Genomic DNA, 23,045 nt, shown 5'->3' with positions numbered 1-23,045 from the left:
AAAAATAAAAATCCATTTTGAGACTTATGAAAGGTCAGTTTGGAACAGAGGTGCCTGGAGTGCACAAACACCACTAACTTCACTCTGTTCTCATTTGAGAAGTAGCACTGTGGAGCTGGTGGGGACAGAGAAAAGTGCAGGAAGGTAAAATGAGGGAGAGGAAGAGATGGAAGAAATGGACACTGAAAAGGAACTGATTCTCAAGTCTCTTAGCTGGTTGTTCCAGGCACTGGTGCAGGATGTGGGTGAGAAAATGTCCAGTCCTGTGGGAAAGTGGTGTTACAGCACTGCAAATATCTGGGGTACCAGCCCTGAGCTATGCACCAGCTTTCCCTGGCTCCAGTCTTAGTAGGAGTGCCAAGACCCCCCACTATCCCCATCTTTGTCTCTGTGGAGATACTACCCACCAGCAGCTTCTAGTTTTGGAATGCCTCTGTAGTGCTGATGTAAGGCAGTCTCCTCCACACGATAAATATCTTTTCTTCGTAAGAAGCACTGGGGCTGGGGAGAGCCTGTTTCACAGTGTTCAGGAGCGTTGCTCACTGGAACCAACTGCTTGGTGGTACCCTGCCTTCCTGAAAAATGCTCCAACGAAGCTGTTGGAGGAGTTCAGCACGCTGGAGGGGAGCATCCTGAAGTGGTGCTGTTCTATAGAAAAAAAAGTCACAGCATATCAAACTGCCCCAGTTGCAAGACAGGGTCCCATGCTGAGACAATAAAATAGCATATGGCTCTAGCCATACGTATTCCATTTTTATGATCACTTTGTGACCCCTTCGCTATTTTTCAGAGATATTTTTAGATAAATTGTGGATGTCTCTCAGCCCCATTAACTCAACTGAAACTGTTGAATAAAAATGCTTCTGAAAATATTTTTCAAAATTGGAGCACTCTTTCAAACAGCAGAGTTAAAACATGAAATATATAGCTATTGTTTTCCTGCTCTTGGCTATGTTTCTCAGCCTAGAACGGGCAGCTGGCAAGAGCAAATCTTTCATGTGTGAAAGGGCAAGTTCCCCCCCTCCATCTCTGTTGGGGACTGCCACTGGTTGCTAGTTGTGTAGCACCAGCAGAGCCAGGACAAGGTATTACAGTGTCTGCTTCAACTAACTCCAGCTGAAGACTGTCAGGGAGTGATATAGTCCAGCTGCTATGCAACAGGAAAGCCATTTCACCTCATCCTTTTAGGGTGGATGAAGGAATGGGGGCAGGTATGGCAACCCACACTTCTATTTTGTCTTGGTACTAGGGTGCCTCTGGTAGAAAAGACACTTACTTTGTTGGCCCCAACTCTGAAACAGCAGCAAGACTTTTTGCAAGGCCCCATGACAGGGCTCAGAGAGGAAACAGCTGACAAAGAAGTCCTTTGGATGACATGTGGAAGTGCTGACATGCTGCCAAAGAGAAGACGCTACATACATGAGCAATCTAGGCTATTGATAACAACACTGATTAACAATTGCGTCTATATTCTGAATAACGACAATGGCTCCCTTTCAGAACTTTATTAAAACTTCTTTTCTAAGTAAATAACTGTTTGTCCTGATCAAAGTTTCTGGAATATTAGCAGATGTACAATGGAAGACATAGTTTACTTCCACTTGAACTGGAGCCATGGCATACTCTCGCTAGGAAACCATCATCTTGTTGAGTGTGTACAAACCCGGCATACTCTGTGCAAATTCTTTATTGAAACAATGATCAATTTACAAGCTGGATCACATTTCATTTTGCCACTTCAGCATGAACTGGTCTCTGTGGTTTACGGCTGTGAACTATAAAATCATAACAGTTATTTAAATCAAAATACAGTAACTGCTTCTCAAAAGAACACATTCATATTTGTCTTACATTTCTTGTAAAATCAAAAAGGATTTAGTAATAAATGAAATATAACTTAAGATACTTTAGTGCAAGCATTTCCTTTGCATCTAAGAAGCTTTCAGTTGTCCCACTAAGTATGGCATACTTAGGAGGCCAACTCCTAAAATAGCATGCTGCCAAGATATTCCATGAGAACTTTTAAAATTCGGCACTGTTAACACTTTCCAGAGTTACTCGATCTGAACCAAACTGAATATCAGAAAGCCCTGGTTATATGTTACAGTACTTTTGTCAAAAGGTAACTGCAAATCGAGGAACTGACATAGTATGTACATTAGAATAAAACAGGCACTGACTTAAAAAAAAATCAACATCTGCCCGTATATGCCATTCTGCAAGTCTTGCAATCATACAGTAATTTTTAAGCACAGGAGCAAACTGCTATGCCTCACCTAATACCAATAAACCTGCATAAAAATGCAGATCTATGGGTTTTTTTAAATTTTTCAAATGACAATCTCAAAAAATGACTGAAGGGTAGGTTTCATCACAAGCATACTCAAATCAGAGAACAAAAAAGGATCAACAGTAAACCAATGCTGCTCAGAAAGAAAACGTTGAGTAAGCAGATAGAGAGTACTATGTTCAAGTGATCTGATTAATATGGTCTTATGTTAGTGCAAAAAGAATAGTAAAAGTAAAATTCAAATCCAGCACTGATTTCTTGTGCTGCAGAAATCTAGTCACGTTTCATGAAGTTTTGTCAAAAATATTTTAAAACAGTGTAAATATATCCTGCAAATCTCTTTTCCCTTCTAAGCCTGGCTTGGTATTCCTTATGATTTTAGAATGCAAATTCAGTTGGACTGGATTTTCCAGATTCTGAGTGTTTTAAGAACCATTGGTGTTTTGTGATATAATAAACAGAGCAATGTAACAAAAGGTGTGCATAGTCCAATGATGGGAACAGATCACTCTAATGTCCCTGAAGTGCTTAAGGTGCAGGAAAATATGTAACAATGCAAATGTTAATGTTTCCTTAGAGCCATCATTAATTTTATATTTGTTAATTGTGTTGTCGCACCATAAAATAGCCATTTCCTAAGAAACACTGCAAGACAGAATTGTTTACTTTATAATAGCACAGCCAGAAAGTTTGGAACTGGAAAGATGGGTTTGGATCTTGCTTCCCATCTATCTCCCACAAAGGAAGTGCCTGAAAGCATGTAAAAAGCTTTATGCTTACAGGTGTTACACAATGGATGCATAAAGATACTGAGCAGCACACGTGAAAACAGAAAAAATACATAAAGCAGAACCATTACAATCTGTATTTTCTTCAGATACAGTGCTGTTCTGTTTTTATTCCGACAAAACCCCAAAGCTAAATGTCCAAAGTCTTTATAAGAGACTGGCTGGACCAGTCCTACCCGTGGACTCTCAGCTCCGAGCAAGTCCAGCTCCAGCAAAGTCAAGGTTCCCTTTGACCTTGCGACATCAGGAATTCAGCATTGCACCTCTTACGTGCGTCTAATCCAAATAACTGTTGCTCATACGTGGTTTGCAATGTACATTTGTGTGTACTTCAAATGCATGCTCTTTGTGGGCAACCTCTGGAAAAAAACACAATCTCTATCTTCAAGGAAGTTTACGCAGCGATACTAAAGAAAACCATGGGGATTGTTTGCTCTCAGTTTCTCAATAAATAAATAATAAACAGGCTGGAGGACAGCCTGAGGGCAGCAGTCAGGATCAGAACTGCCTGGTACCAATCACCATATCAACACATGAAGGGGTCTGGTCTCTACTGTAAAAAGTTCATAATTAAAAAACAATTAAAATTAAAATACTGTATTTCAATAAATACTTTTGAAACTTTTTTTTTTATTTTAAAGTGTGATTTAAAAGTTATTTTTATGCTTTCAAGGAGAACATCCTCACTCATCTGTGCAATCTTAGTTGGGTACCAGGCAGGTAACTTTAGAATGCATGAGCATTGTCTGTAAATGCTGGACAGGCAGAAAAACCAAGATGCCTCTTTGCAGGAGGTTAAGGTGAATTAAAATAATTTAGTGCAAGTTCCTGCTTTTGTTTCTGCCCTCGTCCTTTTTCACACCAGAAGCAAATTAAGTGACTTGAAAAACTGCTGTGAACACTAAACAGAAATGTACTTTGGACTCAGACAAGAAGTTAACAGTTTGCATCAGTAGTATTTTCAATCACACTGGTCAGAAGTGAGGTTCTTTATGGTATTCTCTTAATCTACCCTGTGTTCTAGATTTATATTGCTTCACTGGAACTAAAATATTTCCAGCCACATTCCTAAAGGGACTTTGCCCTTGCATGTTTCCTTTTGGGCATGTGCAAATGCATTTTGTATAGATGCCTGCCACTGTGGTGAGCATAAACAAACGTTAGGCAACTAAATGCTGTCGTTTTCACAAGTTGGTCACAAAATCTGAATTCCGTTAGTAAACATGTATTTTTTCTTAATAACCATAGAAAGGTAAATATGGAGCCTTCTCTGCATCACCTACGTAAGTCATGGGGTGTTTCTGTATTACACTGCTAGTGAAGCTCTGCACTTGAACGTGAGGAAGTTGACATAAAACTTCAGTTCATTATCAAGGTTTTTTTTAGATAGCTGCAACATTGACTTTGTTTGGTCTCAATTACCCGTGCAGTTAATATACCTGATTGCCTCCAAGAGACACCTTATGTAGATGTGGCTACTTCAATAAAATGTCCAGAGAGCCATCCATGCATCATCTCCCCATAGACCTAAGTGACTTCTTTTTCTGCAATATACTTGATTCCAGATTTATTTTGAGTATCTATACTTACACTACAGTCCTTCTTAAAAACTGTAAGGTGATAGTTTGTTCATTAGTTCCAAATGAAATGTGTGTCAGGTAATTAAGTAATATGCTATTAATCCTACACAAACTCCCCCTTATACGTGCTTTCTTTCCAGACTCACCCTGGAGAAGGTCCTTTTTATTGTCTGTCTGCAATAGAAATTATCACTTCCCTTCCACTCCTGGCATTTCCTGGCATAAATGCTGATCCTTTTAATGCCACAATCACTGTGATCATTAAAGCTTTACCGGGGTAGAGTCACATGTACTCAAGCAGTGAACATCCTACATAGGTAGGAGGTTCTTAAAATACCAAAGCAATTATAACACAGTAAACAGTTTGTGTGATCGTCATTGTAATTTCACAGGACACTTGATTATATTTTTTCTTTTTTTAGTTTGGATAAAACACTTCAAACTTAAGCTTATAGATGAATTTAGGCTTGATTTTCACAATATGAATCCACACAAAATTGAGTATCCCAATAAAAGGGTCTTCTGCCATTTCAGCCTTGTCACCAGCTAATTACTGGCGTTTGCAGGACTGTTAAGGAACCTGCATATCTTCTGGTAAAGTAGTGCATACTTACTCCTACCAAATCACTACAAAACAAGACATCTTGCATATTTGCAGCTGTTTTCCATATAAACTTCTGGCAAAGTAAGAAATGGTCAAATATATGCAAAAAAACTCTGCAGAGCTGTTGTGATTGCAACTTTCTGTAAGATGTTTACAGGCTTTCCCATCTGTAAAATACACCTCAAAGTTGTTTCTTGACGTGAAAAAAACCCCAACTGTTGGCATCTTCATTCCATGGAAAAGGGAAAACTATTTCCCTTGTGCCTAAGCAGTGCGGTCTCAAATGAAATGGAAACATTTTAACTTTCTTTAATAGCCCTCTAAATCACAATGCAGCTGAGCAAACAGGCTTTGTAAATGGGATCTATTAGGATTTTATTTGGCTACTGGAGTGCTGCCTCTTGGGCAATATTTCAAATTCACAAGATAATATTTGCAAAAATGCAATAGATGGGAATAATGAGAGTGAAGGAGGAAAATGAAAACCAGTTTTATGTTTAGTAAGTTCAAGTGTCCTACATCAAAGACTACCAATGACTTCCAGGAGGCCACTACAGGTGACTCCGACCTAGAAAATGCTGAGGTAAATGTTTCTTGGAAATACTCCTAATTGAAAAGAGCAATTAATATTAATGTAATAGCAATTACTCTGCCATACATCATGGTAAACTAAAGTCAAACTGAGAAGAAAGTGCCAAATAATCCACATACATGCTTTTGCTGTGATAGTCTCCAGATAAGGCTTAGCGGCAAGTACAATATGTATTTTTAAAAGAGCTCCACCTGATTTTCCTGCTATGCATAGATTCAGGAGTAACTATCATACATGGCTTTCATATATAACGCATGTATTTTTGTCATTTGCCAATGCTGTGTCATCAGAACTGAGTTGGGCAGAAGGCTCAGGAGTGGGCTCTGCGGGAAGTGCTGGTGTTTGAGGAGTGTCTTCTTCCTTGGTGTCCAACTGCACGCTTTCTTGCGAGTGACCGTCCATGCAGTCCTTTTTGGACAACGGGTGAACCGACACTTTTATTGCAATCTGTTGAGGTGGTTCGTGCAGTGACGATGCGTCAGAGTCCGCCGTGGGAGAGTCACTGCGCTTCAAAGCATTTGGGATCATATACAGCTCATCTGTTTCTGTGGTTTCCTGGCCTTCTGCTGTCTGCCGTACAAAATTCTGTCCTTGCTCCTCCAGACCAACAACCTCCATAATTTCTTCCATTATAGTCCTGCAGTTCATGATGAGAGGTGGCAAAGGTACGCTCCGAGCCAGCTCTTCAATATAGCGAGCAAATTCCATGGTCTTGAACTGGGTTACTTTGGCAAGCTCGAGCGTTTTGGCTGAAGTGATAATAGGGATACGCTTCGCAATCTCAAAGGCTTTCTGGAGTTTCTCTGCCCCTTCTGTTCTGAAGAATTCATTGATTGCTTTCTCTGTTTTCTTCAGATGACTGCTCATCATACATAACCGAGTAATGTTCAGTATCATAACAATGGTAAAAGCTACAAGGCAGACAATCATGTAATAGATTCCCATATCTCCGGAGGTAAAAACAACCCTCAGCGTCACAGTATTGTTAACACTGCCATACATATTAGATGCGACACATGTGTATTTACCTCTGTCTTCAAAAGACACGCTGGTAATATTTAGTAGCCCATTGTCAAGAAACCACCATTTGCCTGCTGGAGAGGAGACACAGTAACTTAGTTAGAAGTATGTTGTTCACATGATCAGTATAGTCTTAAACATCAGCTTTGTCAAACTGGCTTCAGATTTTGGAAGGAGGCAATAACGTTCACAAGAAGACAAAGTATTTACCATCACAAAGGTCTATCTGTGCCTGAGACCCTAGGTATGTTACTATCAAATCCCCAACCTCAACTGCGAATAATCAGATCATGCCCTAGAAGTGTCATAAAAAAATCAGTTACTATGCATGACATCTATCACAATCTTATGGTCAGTTAAGTTACAAAGATATGTCTACTTATCCCAGAGAGCCTCCCAAACACATGCCACGCTTCCTCAAAGAACAGTAACAATGGGATTTTGAGGCAGAAAAACCTACTAAGCCCTCCTTGTTTTGTTCCCTGACAAGGCATTTTCTTACAATGGGGTTAGTTTTGGTGTTTTGTTACAGAATCTCATATAATTCTGTTAAGGTAAACTTTTAAAAAAGTAAAAATTCAGACATCATATACTACACTGCCTGCCCTCTGAGGTGTTCAGAATTTAATTCTGAATTATGATTTTAAAAAAGGGAAATAGGACGGGAGGAGTAAGATGGATGGGAAAGAGAAGAGCCGTGACCACCTAAGAGAACATCTTGTTTGCCAGTGCGAACTTCTACACACCACGGTGGATCTTCTTTTACTTTTACATTTCTATCAGTGTAATATAATTGATATCTTTGGTCACTACATGTAATTGTACATGTACATTTCATATCCTTTGAACCTGGCACAGCAGAACAATTTAGCTATTAAACTGAGTTTGAAACAACATGTTAAAACCCAGCACTCCTATCACTGCTAAAGTCATTCAAGATTCAGCTAGTTATTGTGTTTGCCATTACATATTGATAACAAATTAGATTTTTAGTTCCCCAAGCGGGCTTCATTTTTATTGAAATATCACTACCATTTAAGAGCCGAGGATGTGTATTTTTTTGCCTTATTCAGTGTGATACAACTTATTAAATTGCAACTTTTCTATAATGATTTGATGATTCAACTCCAATAGGAAAGCCTGGCGTCAATTCTTTCCTTCATGCAAACCCACCCCTGGAAGTGTTCACATGGTGGAGAGAACAGCCAGAAAGTGTAGGAGTGCCTCTGTGCCTTCTGAACACTTCATACAGGGAAATGTCATACAGAAGATTTCCTTTTAACGCAATGACATAGGCTGGTGTAAGCCAACAAGATCATCTAATACATACTGCTGCTCAGAGGCAGCCTCAACTGTTTTCAATCTCTGTACACAATCCCAAGCCATTCCTGACAGGTATCTGTTGAAGGATACTTCCTTCAAGGGTACTTGAAGGAAATTCCAGTAATGGAATTTCAATAACCTTCCACAACAAGGAATTTCAGGTGTTTAGCTATTTTTACTATCAGAAAGTTGTTTTTCCTTAAACCTAACCTAACCAGCTGCAATTTAAGTCTATTAAAGCAGCTGAGCAAAGACACAGAATCTGTGATTAGAGGACTAAACCAGCACAAAACCCCTGTGCAATGCATGTAAATCACAAGGCAAGGATTGCAGTCCTGCCACAGACTGTGTAGACCTTGCTCCTACATTTATTTTATCCTTTTCATGGAAGTTCTTTCGTTGTTAAAAAGGTTATTCTATTTTTTTTACTTTATTTCTTTCAAGGAAGAATCTGCGGGCAATTCTGAAACTCATTAGTCAAAAAAAGCCTTTAATTCAGAGTAGTTATGGGCTTTTACCATTTTGAAAGTTTTTCTAATTAAACATTGCCTATCCAAATTGTTTTTTTACATTATCTCCAGTAGAAGCCTATGTAGAAAGTATTCCCACAAGATTCCTGCCTCAGTTCCTGTACGTACAGTTCTTAATTACGTCTTTTTATCCTCTTACTTAGAATTTTTAACTTAGCTGAAACACTATTTTTTGCCCTAGCTTAATTCTTGAAAACAGCTGAATCACTTTGCCTGAAATTAAAAAATATAGAATAAATAAAAAGCTCAGTCTAAAGCAGACCTTCACATTAAAAAAATCACCCCAATCTGCCTAAGTTAGGCAAATTCAGAGGAAAACTCCCTTACAGAGGAAATGTCAGCATCTGTAACATGATACTTCTTTCTCCGCCTCTAGAGTAAGAAAAAATACAGAGTATTGGCTGCTCAGTATTTCTTTGGATCGCAATGTTGGCAAAGTAGATCTTTATTAATTGTAAAATGACAAGATGCCTTGCTGATATATCCTGGCTCCAGCTGTTATAAATGACATAACGGCATTGACCTATGACTCAATGTCTGGGTCTGTGCCAACGGACCCTGGCAGATAGTATAAGCCTAATGAGAAAACAATGATTAGAAAAGGTACCATTGCTGGGTTTTGATAACAGTTCAATGCCATACTCAACATAACTATATAGATAGTAAAGAAAGGTCTTGTGCTAGGAAACATCTCTCATAGGAAGACAGTCAGTTTCTTAACGGAGGAAGCGCACTGTTGAAAGCCTAAGTTACAGTGATGTTTTCTTAATACTACATCTGCAATTTTTACTGACTTGGTCAAAGTTTTTGCTCACTGACCTGAATGTTTGTCTTAGTAGCTCCTCTCTCAGCTGACTATACAAAGACCTAAAGTTAGATGCCTAGCTAAAGGGGAAATTTTCTGTAGTGAGCCTTAGTAAAACACTCTAGCGCACTAATCACAGTATGTTGCCATGACTGCACAAATTATATCTGAAAGTCCGCTTACTAGCTCAAGTAGTTCCTTTCTCTAGCTTTACTCAAAAAATGATAAAATACTGTAATGTAAAATATAACCAGTTATGCAGTCAGCTTTTACAGATACACTATGCTGTTGCACATCCAGCTGGGTCAATCATTACTCCCGTCATAGCAGAGTTCTCCCTCAGGTCAGCTATTAGTTAGGCAAGCTATCTTGCATTTAGTATGAATAACTAAGAGTTTATTTCATCATTCCATGAACAAAGCAGTCAGTATGGAAGGATTACATGAGCAAAACATCTTCCATGCCCCCCCAAATGTTCCCTAGAAGTATAACTAGGATTATCACCCAAACCTTCCATTTAAGGAAAACAAGCTCATGTGTAATTAAGGTCTCTGGCAAATGCAACTGAAGAGTCTTAACTAAAGCCCGGAAGGCTCAATCTTGGCTTGTCCTTCTGACTGCTGCCCTATATAGGTTTTTCTGTTGGTCATTCAGGGCATCTCCTCTTTCTCACATTCCCATGGCACTATGCGTAAAGACAGGAGGTGTATCAGGGAGTTAGCTGTGTTGAATTCATGCCAACAAACTATTCCCATATGTCAAGAGAATCCTCCCTTGACTTGCAAAATAGCTTTTTAGTCTTTTTTGGTGACAGAGAAGAAAAAAAGAGGACAGAATGGGAAACAGGATCGAACCCGAAGTCTTCCAATGAAAAGAAGCCTGTCTACACCTTCCATTAAGTGCTTCAGCTTCTTGCTACGTGTTGCTATAAATAACACATTATAAAAACGTTATTGTTTTCTTTCAAGCTGCGCACAACAAATTTACGGCTGCCAGTGGGCTTTCATATATTTTCACACAGGAAAACACCACGGTCAGGCCACTAAATTCAGGTTATCGGTCAACCTGCTGAAATCAGAAGTGTCTCTGGACAGGCTATATCAGTGAGAATACTAAGATCTTACCTTTATTCTCTTCCCCTTGGAGCAGGTGGCCGTTGGAATTGTACCATCTGTAATGTGGACTAGGGCTACCTTGGACATTGCAGTCGATCAAGGCACTACTCCCCTCCTTGACTATAATATGGTCGATGCGGGAGATCACCACAGGCACAGATCCCGTGTTCATGTCAGTGCGGTTGAAAGTGCTATTAGTCACATCCTCAGCAGTCGTCAAAGCTGCTAATAAGATGACAAGGCATGTGGTAGGCAGAAAGTACAAAAAGTGGTGGCTGTTCAGTATGTTCATTTTCCTTCAGTGGTATATGCAACTGACTGGGAACTGGGATCGGTTCTGTTGAACGCAGGCCCTTGAGGTGAGGAGGTCACAGGAGAGTTCTACTTTGATCCGTGCAATTTTACGTTTAAAATATACTATAAAATAAATAAATAAGTACAATGAGATGGCATGTATAAACAATCCATTAGATGTGCTCTTTTAAAATAGTGACACATCCATTAATGCATTTCACAATCATCAGCTCAGCGTCTTGTCTAAATGTTAATGTCATCACAGTCCTTATTCTTACTGGAAAAAGATGCATACATTTTCCTGACAATAGTGTTGTTGAGAGTGGCAGGCGTGGGAGAAGGCTTTTATCACCTAGACACTTAGCAGCAATTTAGCTACAGCAGCAGCTACGGTTTTATGCCAAAAGTTCTACGGATTTTTCCTTTTTTTTTTAACATTTGCAAAATCAACAGGAAAAACAAAGGTACAGCACGTTAAAGCTGCCATTACCAGCTCAGTGCTGCAACTCTGTCACGTGCATGGTCTTAGGTGAATTGTGGAATATGGTGTAGGAAAGAACTGCTCCAGGAAAGGTTTCTGGAGCTGATGTTGGAATCCTTAATATACACAGTTTCGTCCAAATACAATAGCACATACAGCAAAACATCTCAGACCATTCACTTTTCTTAAGCTATTGCATTTTTTTAAGTTTTCTGAAATAAAACATAGCATGGAAGAATATCATTAAAGGAGGATATTTAGTAACTGATAAAGTCCTTTCAATGTCATTTTCAGAGCAGATTTAGAAAGAAAAATACTCGCTAGTGACATAATTATGGGTAAGGTTTCTTTGAGATACAAAGGAAGTCGGGGCTTTTCCATTCCTTATGTGGCATTAAGCATTTTGCCTGGATACTTTTTGCACACTCTCACTCCAATATTTTCCCTCAACTAATCATCTACAATGAGCCCTTTCTTAAACAGGGATTTCAGTTTGTAGACAGAGGAGGGAGGGGGGTTTACAAATGTGCTCTCTATTGGCCTCATTATGCTCCCAGGGAACACAACTGGCATTCAGTGCTGGCTGAGGGGACAATGTTGGCCTCAAAATGAGCACCTTCGAAAATTTCAGAGTCTAAGGGCCACAAATGATGTTAAAATCACATCAGAGTATCTAACGACATTGGTTTTACTCATGTTTTTGCAAGGTAAGTAACTGAAACTTAGCGAAACTTAATAGTTAGAGGAATCTACCTGGAATCCAAATATAGGTAACAATAAGTATCTAACAAACCTTCCCCAAAGGAACATTTTACTTGCAAAACTGTTAGCATTTTATTAAAAATCTGGTTGACACTATGGTAACTCATCTACCTTAGCATGGAAAATGACTGCTGACAAGGTTAGGTCAGTTCCATATATAAAGGAAACACTAATATAAAAACAAACAAACAATCCCCTTCCCTCTTTTCTTCTTTATTCAAAAAGGAAAGAAAACAACATTACTGTCTTTCACTGGTAATATTTGACTTAGGTTGTTTTCTTCTCCATCCCCTGTTATCTGTAAGGCAATGAACTAGATTTCATACAAATAGATACAACTGCTATTAAAAGAGCAAAATAGTTTCCTCCATTTTGTAGGATGAATCATTACTAGAAATGACAAACTATGGTTTTTTAGATAAGCTGCATGCATGGTGTGGATGCCTGTCACAGCTCCAAGCCTGCCCTCATTTTTTCTCTGTTTTTCTAATTACTGAATGTGGAAATATTTGCCTTGAACAGCCAGAATAATTTTTAACTTTAAATTAATATGCAAATCTCATTTTTCATATAAAGCTATATAAACAATGACTTCAGAAATCCATTTCCAATTATGCAAAGTGTGTAGAGCCTGCGCTTTTGATTCTTGATAGGTATAGCCTGTCTGAATCTGCACTTTGGAAAAAATCCTTCAATTCTGCCTATTCACTTCAGTAACTATTTACATCTCATTTCTACTACTCCATTAACCTTAGAGACAGCCATTCTTTATGGTTACACATAGTCACTCTATAAAATGTTTCTGTACAGTGTTATAGATCTGCATTGCGCCATACAGAAAAGCCAAAAGACACGTCACACTTCCTGGCAAGGGAGCAGGAACAAAGACTGGCTGGATTAAGACAATGGGAAGGGCAAAAGAACAACATAAATTGATTAAGCTTTCTGTTGCTAATTACTGGCTGTGGCTTGTTAGTATTGTATTTGAGCCTACCGTATTTTCTGATGGCAGAAAAATCAGTAGCAATCAAAAAAGGTGTTTAGCGTGGAGAGCAATTTGCATTCCAGAAGGAAATGAAGCAGCATCACCCCAACGGGTGAACAGAAAACCTGTAAGGAAGGACTCGCAGTGTATTGGGAAGCTTAAGGCAGGTGTGGCCCACTGAATCCCTACAGCACAGGGATGCTGTGGATGGATGTGTGGAAAGTGTGTGATGGCAGTAACAATGTAAGGCGTGCCTATTCTGTACATTTACCCGTGTTTAACGCGGAGCTTATGAAAGCAAAAACCCTACCTTTGTGCAGCAATAACAAACGCGACTGGTTCTTAGCACGGTCAAAGGGCCAATTACTTGTCTGAAAATAACAGTGACTCCCTCACTCTGGCACTGAATTGAATCATAAATAGCTGCAGTAAATTTTAAGAAATAGAGCCAAATAATTTATGTCTACTGTGGGAGATTCGTGCCTACTCACGTCACTCCTGGGAATGTACTTTCCCATGTATGTTTCTGAAATGAAGAATATTAAGAAAACGCTAAATACCTCTGCAGATGCATTTGTTTGAAATAAATACAGTTTGATGGCTAGTATGAGGAATAACCAGGCAGTAGGTTTAAAGCAGAATGTTGGAAACGGTGGCTGCTGCTTTCACATGCCATCCAGGGAAGTGCTCTTGATGGACACCTGAGTATGCTCGAGGAGTCAGGGAGAGATCTCTCTGAAGAGCAGTGTTTTAAGATGCAAGTTTAGACAAATGGTCCCAGGGCAACTAAGAAGTGATAGGGAATCTTTTCTTTGGTGTGCATCCTCTGCACTGTTAGTGGGGAACAAAGAAATGGAAGAAACCACAAAGAAGGTTTTCTCAGCCTCACCTAGCACAAGAAAGGTAAAGGGTGGTCATGCAGGGAACTACACATCCAGGACCCTCTGCTAACCTGTTGGGCAGGACCAAAAATGCTACAGTCAGGTTAGGAAAGCAGGAAGAAGCAGAGAGAGAGAACTGAAAGCGTAGAAAATGTGCTCAGACCAGACTCTGGTGCAAAGGGAGTTTGCACCAGAGAGTTCTTTGAGTTTGCACCAGAGTTTGCACCAGAGAGTTCACCAGAGTTTCTGTCCTACTGCTTTGCCGTAGGCATGATAACAGTCTGAGCATATCAGGGAAAATGATAGCAGCCTGAGCATATCAGGGAAAACAAATCTGGGAGACAGCTGCTTTGTTAAACATAAGTGATGTAATGGGTTATGATTCAATCACACAACTAAATGGGGAGAAGGCTAAGGAGACCGAAATAGGACTGCTAGTGATGCCTGCCCACTTCTGGCAAAGAAGCAAGAGAATCCAGAATATCAGAGAAGTGGGCACAGTGCTGTCACCCTGGATCTTGGCCATGAGAGGCGGTAATTAGCTGTGGCCCATGATAAACCTGATGAAGGCAGCCAAAATTGTAACCTTTTAATCTGACCTGAAGTCAGAGAAAGCTGGATTGACTAGACTAAAACAAAGATTCCTGTAATAACTCCTCAAGACTGAGAGTAACACAGGACACTAATGAAGAGGGACATCTGCAATACTGAGTATTGCTCTGTAGGAACAGACTGAGTCTCTGGGAGCATTTTTGCCACAAAAGGGTCACTATAAAGAAAACGTTAAATTTCTGGTCATGGAAAGAATGTAAGTATTCTTTTCTCCCATCCCCAAAGCACATGAGCTACCTGTAAAAGACTTATAAAAAGTAGAAGTTTATAATATATTTAATGTGGTTACATATACTTTTTTTCCTTTTTTTTTTTTTTTTAATGTTAAAACTGTGGTGCATGAAAAGGAAAAGGAACACCCCAGCTATTCTGAGCTACCTTTCCCACCCAAAGCTGTAGTCAGGGACAGGCTTACCTCCCAAGGTGGAATCAGAGGAATCCAGCACCTAGAACATATATATAGATAACTTACCCTGCTGTATTGTATCTGTAGCAACATTTACCACTGAAAGATGGTTACCAGTGGTCCTTACATGAAATAGTTTTAGTTTTTTCTTCCCCAACCCAAATGGTATAAACTGAAAATCTGAAAGGAACAGATTTACTGCTTGTGGGACTAACTTCCAAGGAAAACTGCACAAGACTTGAGCCACATGAGGGAACTACGACAGTCTTTTCTTCTAAGTGACACGATAGCCAGCTCTAGTGTGCTCTCTATGCATTTCTATCCAGAGAAGTTCCCTGGAATGTGCTCCAGAACAAACACAGCTGCAGGGTGGTGGTATTATTCCTAACTATGTGAAACAGGGACAAAAACTGAGATCAAAAGTTCTCTGTCCAAAATCAAGCATCAGTCTAAACAGAAGACACTTACAGCTTGGACTGGCTGGGAACATTAATTACTCAGAGACATGTTCTGATTGACCATTTATTTTTTCATGTCACAGATGAGTTTGCTTCCCAGTATTACTGCCACCAAAGAAAATGACTGTGGGTGAGGGGCCACGTTTGTAAGTACTGCATTTGTGCAGAACAACATGATGACAGAGCACAAAAGAACAGAAAAGGAGGGCACTGATGCATACCTTTTCCTGGCTCACTCACTTCTGTAAGACTGGCCTGTTCTTGTTCTTGGAATAATGTGTAATCCTATTAACTGCGAGGTTATTCAATTCAGAAGTGAAGCACAAGAAGCCAGCTTATTGTACAATGCATAAATTATGTTCCTATAGCTTTAACACCCCAATGCTATCTTGCTCAGCTTGTAAGTGATCAAGAAAATTAAATGATTTTCATTCTGGTTCTCATTTGTCTATAAGTAAGTATCAAGGATGATGCTACAAAACAAAATTAAAGCTAATTCTTTGTTATTTAAAAACTACTTACTACCTTTCCTAGTTTCCATGGGAAATGCCTTTACAGAGTGGGCAAAAGTAAAAGTTAACAGGTTTTACTGGAACAGGAATGCAAATGAAGGAACTTACGCCACATGGAAGGTGAGAAGCTCACTGCCAGTTCATAGGCTTAATAGTGAGAACCACCTCCTGAAAAGGTTAAGCTACTAGGGCCCAGACAGGCAGATGAAGAGAAATGTCACTCATTTAGAACTAGCAGAAACTTTCTGACTTATTTTTCTAGTCATTTGCTAGTCAATAAAATATTAAGGCTTGGTCCTGAAAGAGCTGCTCTGTTCATTCTCTTTGGGGGGGATTTCAGTCCTTCATAACTTCACGGTTTTCTGCTTCCCTGGCTATGTTGAACAGGTGGCACGCTGGTCATGTTCGCAAGCTGAAGATGTTCCTTCTGCACATCTAGACTGGGGCTTCCCAGCTGGGCAGCAGCTCCCAACTATGTGCGTGTTTCAGTCTCTTCAGCTGCTTTCAGCTGCCTGGGAATCTTTTAGAAACTTCTGATCAGGGCTGTGTGATACTGCCCGGGCCACATGTGCTCAGCCACTTGGTGTCACACTTGGTGCCTTCAGCCACCTGATGGGAGGGCATAGAGAAGACAGACCCAGGCTCCTCTCCGAGGTGTGCAGTGAAAGGAGAAGAGACAAGGGACACAAGCTGCAACACTGGAAATTATTATTATTTATGAAGACTTCTTTAACCACGAGATCAGTCAAGCCCTGCAACAGGTTGCCCAGAGGGGTTGTGGAATCTCCATCCTTTAAGATGTTCAAAACTTGACTAGATATAGCCTGGGCAAACTGGTCTACAGTGGCCCTGCTTTGAGCAGGGTGTTGGACCAGATGGCCTCCAGAGGCCCATCCCAACCTAAAGAAACTCTAACACACAAGAAACACAAATACAGGAATTGCCTCGGAGAAGTCACTGTGAAAAAATATGGCTAGTCTTAAAAATTTCTATATGTGATGCTTGGAAGTTGCCTTCATGATCCCCTTCATAATCCTTTTATTTTTTAGTAACAGTATTTTAGAATGATGAGACAGGCTGAGAGTGTTGACTACAGCCTGAAAAAAATGTTTGGCATTCTCCATCGTACTTACATGATAAATAGGTGCCTTTACCATATAGAGGAGACTTATTTCCAGCCTAGGTAACTAATGAAATATCACTTATTTGGGGTGTCTGCAATAGTGAATGTTGGGTTTTTTTCCCACATGTAGATAGTCAATACTCTAAAGTTCATGGGTTATTATCTGCAGATAGATCTGGCTTCTTGATGCTAGAGAACTGTCAGTTGTGGTGAATCTAACCTTGAAATAGGATAAAGCAGAAATAAGTCAGACTCAAAGATGGGCTAAGATAACCTTTTCAGACTACTGACTTCAGAGGGTAGATGAGAAGAAGAGATGTTATTAAAAATATACACAATACTGAATGGTGTAAAGAAGACAGCTGAGGCATATGTATTTACTGCTTCTCATAATACTAAAACAAGACAAATTGCAGTAAAACTGAGGTGGAAGATGGGGCAGTGGGAGGAAAAGGAAGGAAGTTTTTTGATAAACAATGCCTAGACTGCAGTTTCTTGACACTAGATAAAATAAGGGCTGGGAATTTAGGAAGATTCAAGAAAGACTGTATATAATTTACCTGCACAGGTTCATAGATTATGATGGTTTATGCAGAATGTGGGGACTTAACTGTCTTCTGTGTATTCATTGTCCTCTGAGTGTATGGCCCTGGGCAGTGAACAAGAACGGCTGTCAGTATGGCAACTTGGAGTCCTTTTCTAGGGCTGCGGTCTAAAAGAAATTATAATAAAGAAGCCCATAAATTAATTTTATGTTTTGTAGGCACTGGTAAGCTATTACAGGCAAACATTTGTCAATTTGTTTTGTAAGGTGACAAATGATAACTAACAAAAGAAAGAAAATGGAAAAATCAAGGGCCGTAGTTTATTCTACCATTAATGGCAGAAATGGAGTAAAATTTGTAATGAGTATCTTCTATTTTGTTCTGAACACATCCAACGCTGTAGGGGGTAACAGAGTAAAGTTAACAACTGTAAAGATTCGGTTATCTTAGTTTCAGGGTTCCATAGTTTATCAATAAACTGCAGCAAAAAAGCACTAAGCAATATGGTGATCCCACATTTTATATGAGTGATCAAAAATGAATGCTATATCCAGACTTTTGGTGTAGGGAAAGAAGCACATGCCATTCTATTCAGCAATGGTACAATGAAGGAGTTCTTCATGTTGCCTTTATGAGTGTGTAAATGTTTTAGAATATTTTTACTGTAAATTTCTCCTCAGTTTTGTCCCTCTTTATCCTACTTCGTATCTCGATATTGCAAAACTAGCAAGCATATGGCATCCTAGAGACTTTAAGACCCCCTTCACTTGAAATATTTGAATGGACCCATTGATTTAACCATGTCTTTGAATGGTCTGATGTGCACTGCCCTCATATCAACAAACACTCAGAGACCCTAATCCATTCACCTGAAAATGAACAGATGAAGGCTGTTGGTAGGTAATTATTGGAGAGATTATTTAGAAGTACCTCAAGAATGCCAAACCTCTGAAAAGTTTCCTTTTGATGTCGCAGCTCCCGTAATCCCAGTGTCTCTGCGGTATCAAATGAACTTTTTGCGAAATACACTGAAGTAACAAAAACACTCACGCAACTTGGATGCTTAACTTTTCCTTAAATAAGTTGCAGTTCATATGTGCCTTTTGATACGGACTGAGCGATGTAAGTGTTCTTTCTTGGAGGTGTTTTAATGACTGCAGTAAAAGCAAAGCAAAGTTTTATATTTAGTGGAGATGCCTGCTGTTTTTAATCAAGACAGGTACTGTGGTGGAAATGTCCTACTGAGTTGTGGGTTACCCAGATCATAAAGCAGATTCAACACTATCGGTAGTGGAGACTTTTTAAGGCCCAGCTAATGTTTGATTAGGTATGCACTCTTTACAGGATTTTTAATCTTACAAGTAAATACTTCTTTTAGGTAGATTATCTAGATTTATTTAGCATTTGTATTTATTTGAAGGCTGGACAATTACCACTCAATATAGTTTTGTATACAAAGCTATTATTCTGGAAACATCTGTGTGGCTTTAAGAGACACTTGCTTAACTCCTTGTGAGCTTTCAGCATAGCTGCTGTTTTGCTGTTGCAGTAAACGCAGACGGATCAATGCTTAAAAGTCCCCTTTGCTGAGAAAGGAGGAACAAAGAAGATGCACAGAGAATCTCTCCCACACTTCCACATACATCTGCGTGCTGCCTGGCCTCACCAAGTTCTACCTATCTTTCATCTTCACTCACCTCTTATCTTTTATTTATACCGGCACTCTGTAAGCATTATTCTGCCAACAGTTTAAATAACCGAAGTCAGCAAATACAACAGATCTCATATGCTCTTGGCATGGCTTACGTGACCCTGCTAAGAACACAGCAATGCAGAATGCAGCCTGATTCACTTCCCTCCGCTTCGTCTTTTGAGCTGTGTTTGCCAAAGCTAACCATCCTTTAAGCACATCTAATTGTTTTCTTTTTCCAAATGAAGAAGAAAAATTGCAGATGTAGGACGTTCAAACGAGACATAAAATTAAAAATTAAGTTTTGTTTAAACAAAAATATGAAGGGCTTTGCAGGACTAAAGACTTCTATTATTTAAACTCTAAATTTTGTATGTGCTTTGAGTAAGTGAATATTTTCAATGCACTGATACAGTTTTCATTATACTATTTTAACAAAAGGCTCCCATTTTAGCTGGAATATAAATGAGAAAAAAAAGAGAGGAGAAAACAGATTTGAGTATGACTAATTCTTTTCTATCCTTACAGAATTGCAAGATGGATATAATTTTTAATGACTGGCTTTCACATTTATTGGTTTCCGGGATACAGGGCAAAGAGGTTACACGTGGACGCCGTGATTAGGACAGGATTAACCTTGTCAGAGGGGGAATTTAAAGGAATCTAACCATTCATGACTGATTGCAGTAGAAAAGGATCATTTCAGGTTGAAAGTGCCTGTGCCTATTTCCTCCACAAGTAACAAAGAGGACAGCAGACGGGATTCAAAGGAGTTTGCCCTGCACCACACAATAACTTAAGTCTTGCTTGTAGGCAAATGTGATCAATTCAGCCCTTTCCAAGCATGTCTATATAAGGCCATGTATATGCAATAATTTAGCTGGAAGCCCTCAAGAGCTTACCACAGAACCTCTGTAATTTCAGACTTTTGTACTAGTTATTTCTCGTTCGGATTGAAAAATGTAACATTAAAGTAACATAACTTTCTCAGCATCCGGTATTGTCGGTAGGACTGTGTACCACACAGTCACACACATATGACCAGGGACTGCACACACAGTGGTGCACTTGCAGTGCAGTATATGTGCCGTGGCCCTGCATGACTTAAAAATACTAGCAGAAATCTTTTCTTGGTATAAAACACTCAAAGTGGCAGAATCATGTCAATTAAATGTTAAGTTTGGGCTAGGTAGGTTATTCTTAATGTAATTCCTCCGCATGTGCTGGCCCTCTTCCAAAATAAGACATTTACACACATTTGTACAGAGCTCCTTATTTCTGATAAACAGGTGCTACTCATGGTAATTACTTTTATTCTGAAATAAGAGAGTCCACTACCAAAATTTCTTAGATAGCTAAATCAAAATCACTAAATCTGTTTGAATTCCTCTATCCTGACTCAAATAGGTACAAGTTTTGTCTGCCTTTTGCAGCCTTCCTGGCAGATAGAAGATATGATGCTCTAAAATGCTGCTACAAATTATGTTAATAATAGTAACTGGTGAAAAGTAATAGCATCTCCATTGTCTTGGAAGTGATGTTTCTCACATGGGTCTGTATGTGGATAGAAAATGGCACTGTTTTAGTAAACAGAACTAAATAACAAAATTAAGACTACAAAGAGAGGTTTGCCAAGGCACACAAGTCTGCATGGATGGACAGCAACTCAGGAATGAAAAAATTCCAGAAGCTTGGTCTTACACCACAGTCTTCTGCTGACATATTAATATGGTCCAGGATATCCCAAAGTAGCATCACAGGCATTTGTGCCTGCAAAAACTTCTAGTAAAGGTGCAACTTGCTGACAGAGAAAGAAGACCCTGCTAGCAAAGCTCAGTACAGGTTACTTTAGCTCCTGGCAAGCTCACTCTCCCTGTTATAAGTTGCATCCACATCTCAGTGGTGCCTTACACTGGCAAGAAGTTTAAACCATAAAAGAAATGCCAGTCCTCAGATTCCAAACTTTCTAGGCAAGAACTGAAACGGAGATTGGTTTTGTTCCATTTAAATCATTCCCCAGCACCCATATCACTGTGTCACAAACGTGACCCTCTCCTAAACTCTATGGGGGTGGCTTTGCGTATTTCTGTTGGTTGGCTTTGGGTTTTTTTCCCCTGGTTAAAGTGGTGAATACACTTTAACCAGGTTCCTGTGCTGATTCCATCCTCCTCCTCCATAGCAGAGCAAGACCTGTCTAACTGCAGGGAGGCAAGGGGGACGGGGCAGGGAGGCAACTGGAGTTGTACAATATAGATCACTTCAGAATTCACTGCCATGCCCCCATCATGTGTTAAATGTTTTAAGAGCGACTGATTTTCCCTCTAAGCTTTCAGGATGGGAAACATGCCTTGGACAAATACCATGTATCACTGTATTAAAGTAGGAAGAAAGCCTTTTTTTTTGGTGGATGTTCTGCTGTTTGCCTAGGCCTCTGAAAACTTCAAATTCTTCAGAAAAAAGGGTGTACAATGTGCACTCCAGCTGTGTAAGTTGCACTCAGCATCAACTGATGTTGATATACTGCAGTCTAAATGAGAAGGCTTTCGAATAAAAAAGGATTCCTACTACACCAACCACAAGTATATCAATGGTGCTGTTGCTAACTGTACACGCTAAGCCAGACAAAAGATTCCTGCCATGCAAACATCATCGCCACCGTATTTTGTCCTGCAGTGAAGAGAGAAACTCTTCCACCATGTAATGGCTCTAAACAACTAAAATGCTACATTTTTTCCCTTTTAACTCCTTTGTGTTTTTCCCTTTGCACTAACTTTACAGTCTTTCAGGCAAATACATACCAAATGAGGTCGCATTTAGTATTTAGCATTGCTTACCCAGTTGCTACTTTTATTTCCGGAGCAGGGTGATCAGGGGAGCTCCATTTGAGATGCTTCAATTTAACAACGGAGAGGACTGGAGGGAGTGTAGTCTCTTACAAGACTCTCCAGATAAATGCACTAGAAAAGTGCCTGCTCAGTAGTGCTCTCTGTTCTCTTAAGCTCGCTCGTCCTATGCTGTTCAAATTTGCCCCGTTAAGGAAGAGTATTTGATAGTTATTGCAAGACGGCTCTGAAGTTTGAGATTGTTGGTCCCTCAGGGCGTTTCTGAAATTGAGTTTTATCTCATGAGGCCCTCCTGTCAAGTAAAAGGGTAATTAAAGCAAAATATCAAGAGGCAGCCTTTATTTTACATTCAAAGCAGCGCAACTTCAGCTCCCTTAAGAAGTCGGCTCCATCGAAGAGGTCTCCGGACTGAATTACTGCCTCCCTTTCTCCTTCCCAGCGCGGGACAGCAGCGAGCATCCTGACCGCGGCTCCAGCGGGAGGGCAGGAGCTGAAGGTCTCCGGTAAAAGCTTCGGGCTCATGAGCTGTTTTGCCTAAAGCAGCACATTTTCCTGCACGCCCCGCCGCCGATTTGAACTAATCTCTTGAACTTCCATGCCGAACACAGCGTTACTCCACTCCCCTTGCGCGGGTACCTACGGTTCTCCACGGCGGGCTCGCCGTGAACTGCCGGCCGACAGCCGCCGCGGGAGAGGGACGATGTCGGGCTTGCCAGGCTCGCCGTGCTCCCCCGGCCACGGCCGCCGTCCCCGCGCTCCGGCCCTCTGGGCTCCCCGGGGCCGCCGGCGGCGGGGCAGCGCGCCCG

General features: G+C 40.1%; 1 protein-coding gene across 3 annotated transcripts; it reads right to left on the bottom strand.

The window, feature by feature from the left end:
- Positions 1-1,685: 1,685 nt before the first annotated feature.
- On the bottom strand, positions 1,686-22,823 carry MFAP3L (microfibril associated protein 3 like). 3 transcript variants are annotated; one of them, XM_072863114.1, is made up of 5 exons: positions 22,231-22,823; positions 18,576-18,860; positions 17,722-17,873; positions 10,657-11,064; positions 1,686-6,948 (listed from the first exon to the last, which is right to left on the bottom strand). In XM_072863114.1, exons 4-5 carry the CDS (start codon positions 10,937-10,939, stop codon positions 6,083-6,085), a joined length of 1,149 nt encoding a protein of 382 aa, XP_072719215.1. In that variant the 5' UTR covers positions 10,940-11,064; positions 17,722-17,873; positions 18,576-18,860; positions 22,231-22,823; the 3' UTR covers positions 1,686-6,082. The 3 variants fall into 3 exon arrangements, with proteins under 3 accessions (XP_072719215.1, XP_072719217.1, XP_072719216.1); XM_072863116.1 differs by having other exon boundaries at positions 10,657-10,872; XM_072863115.1 differs by lacking the exons at positions 17,722-17,873; positions 18,576-18,860.
- Positions 22,824-23,045: the final 222 nt, after the last annotated feature.

Source organism: Ciconia boyciana, chromosome 5 (genome assembly GCF_034638445.1).
Source record: "Ciconia boyciana chromosome 5, ASM3463844v1, whole genome shotgun sequence".
NCBI lineage: Eukaryota > Metazoa > Chordata > Aves > Ciconiiformes > Ciconiidae > Ciconia > Ciconia boyciana.
The sequence above is the reverse complement of the archived record's forward strand: the minus strand, read 5'-3'. Positions and strand labels throughout refer to the sequence as shown.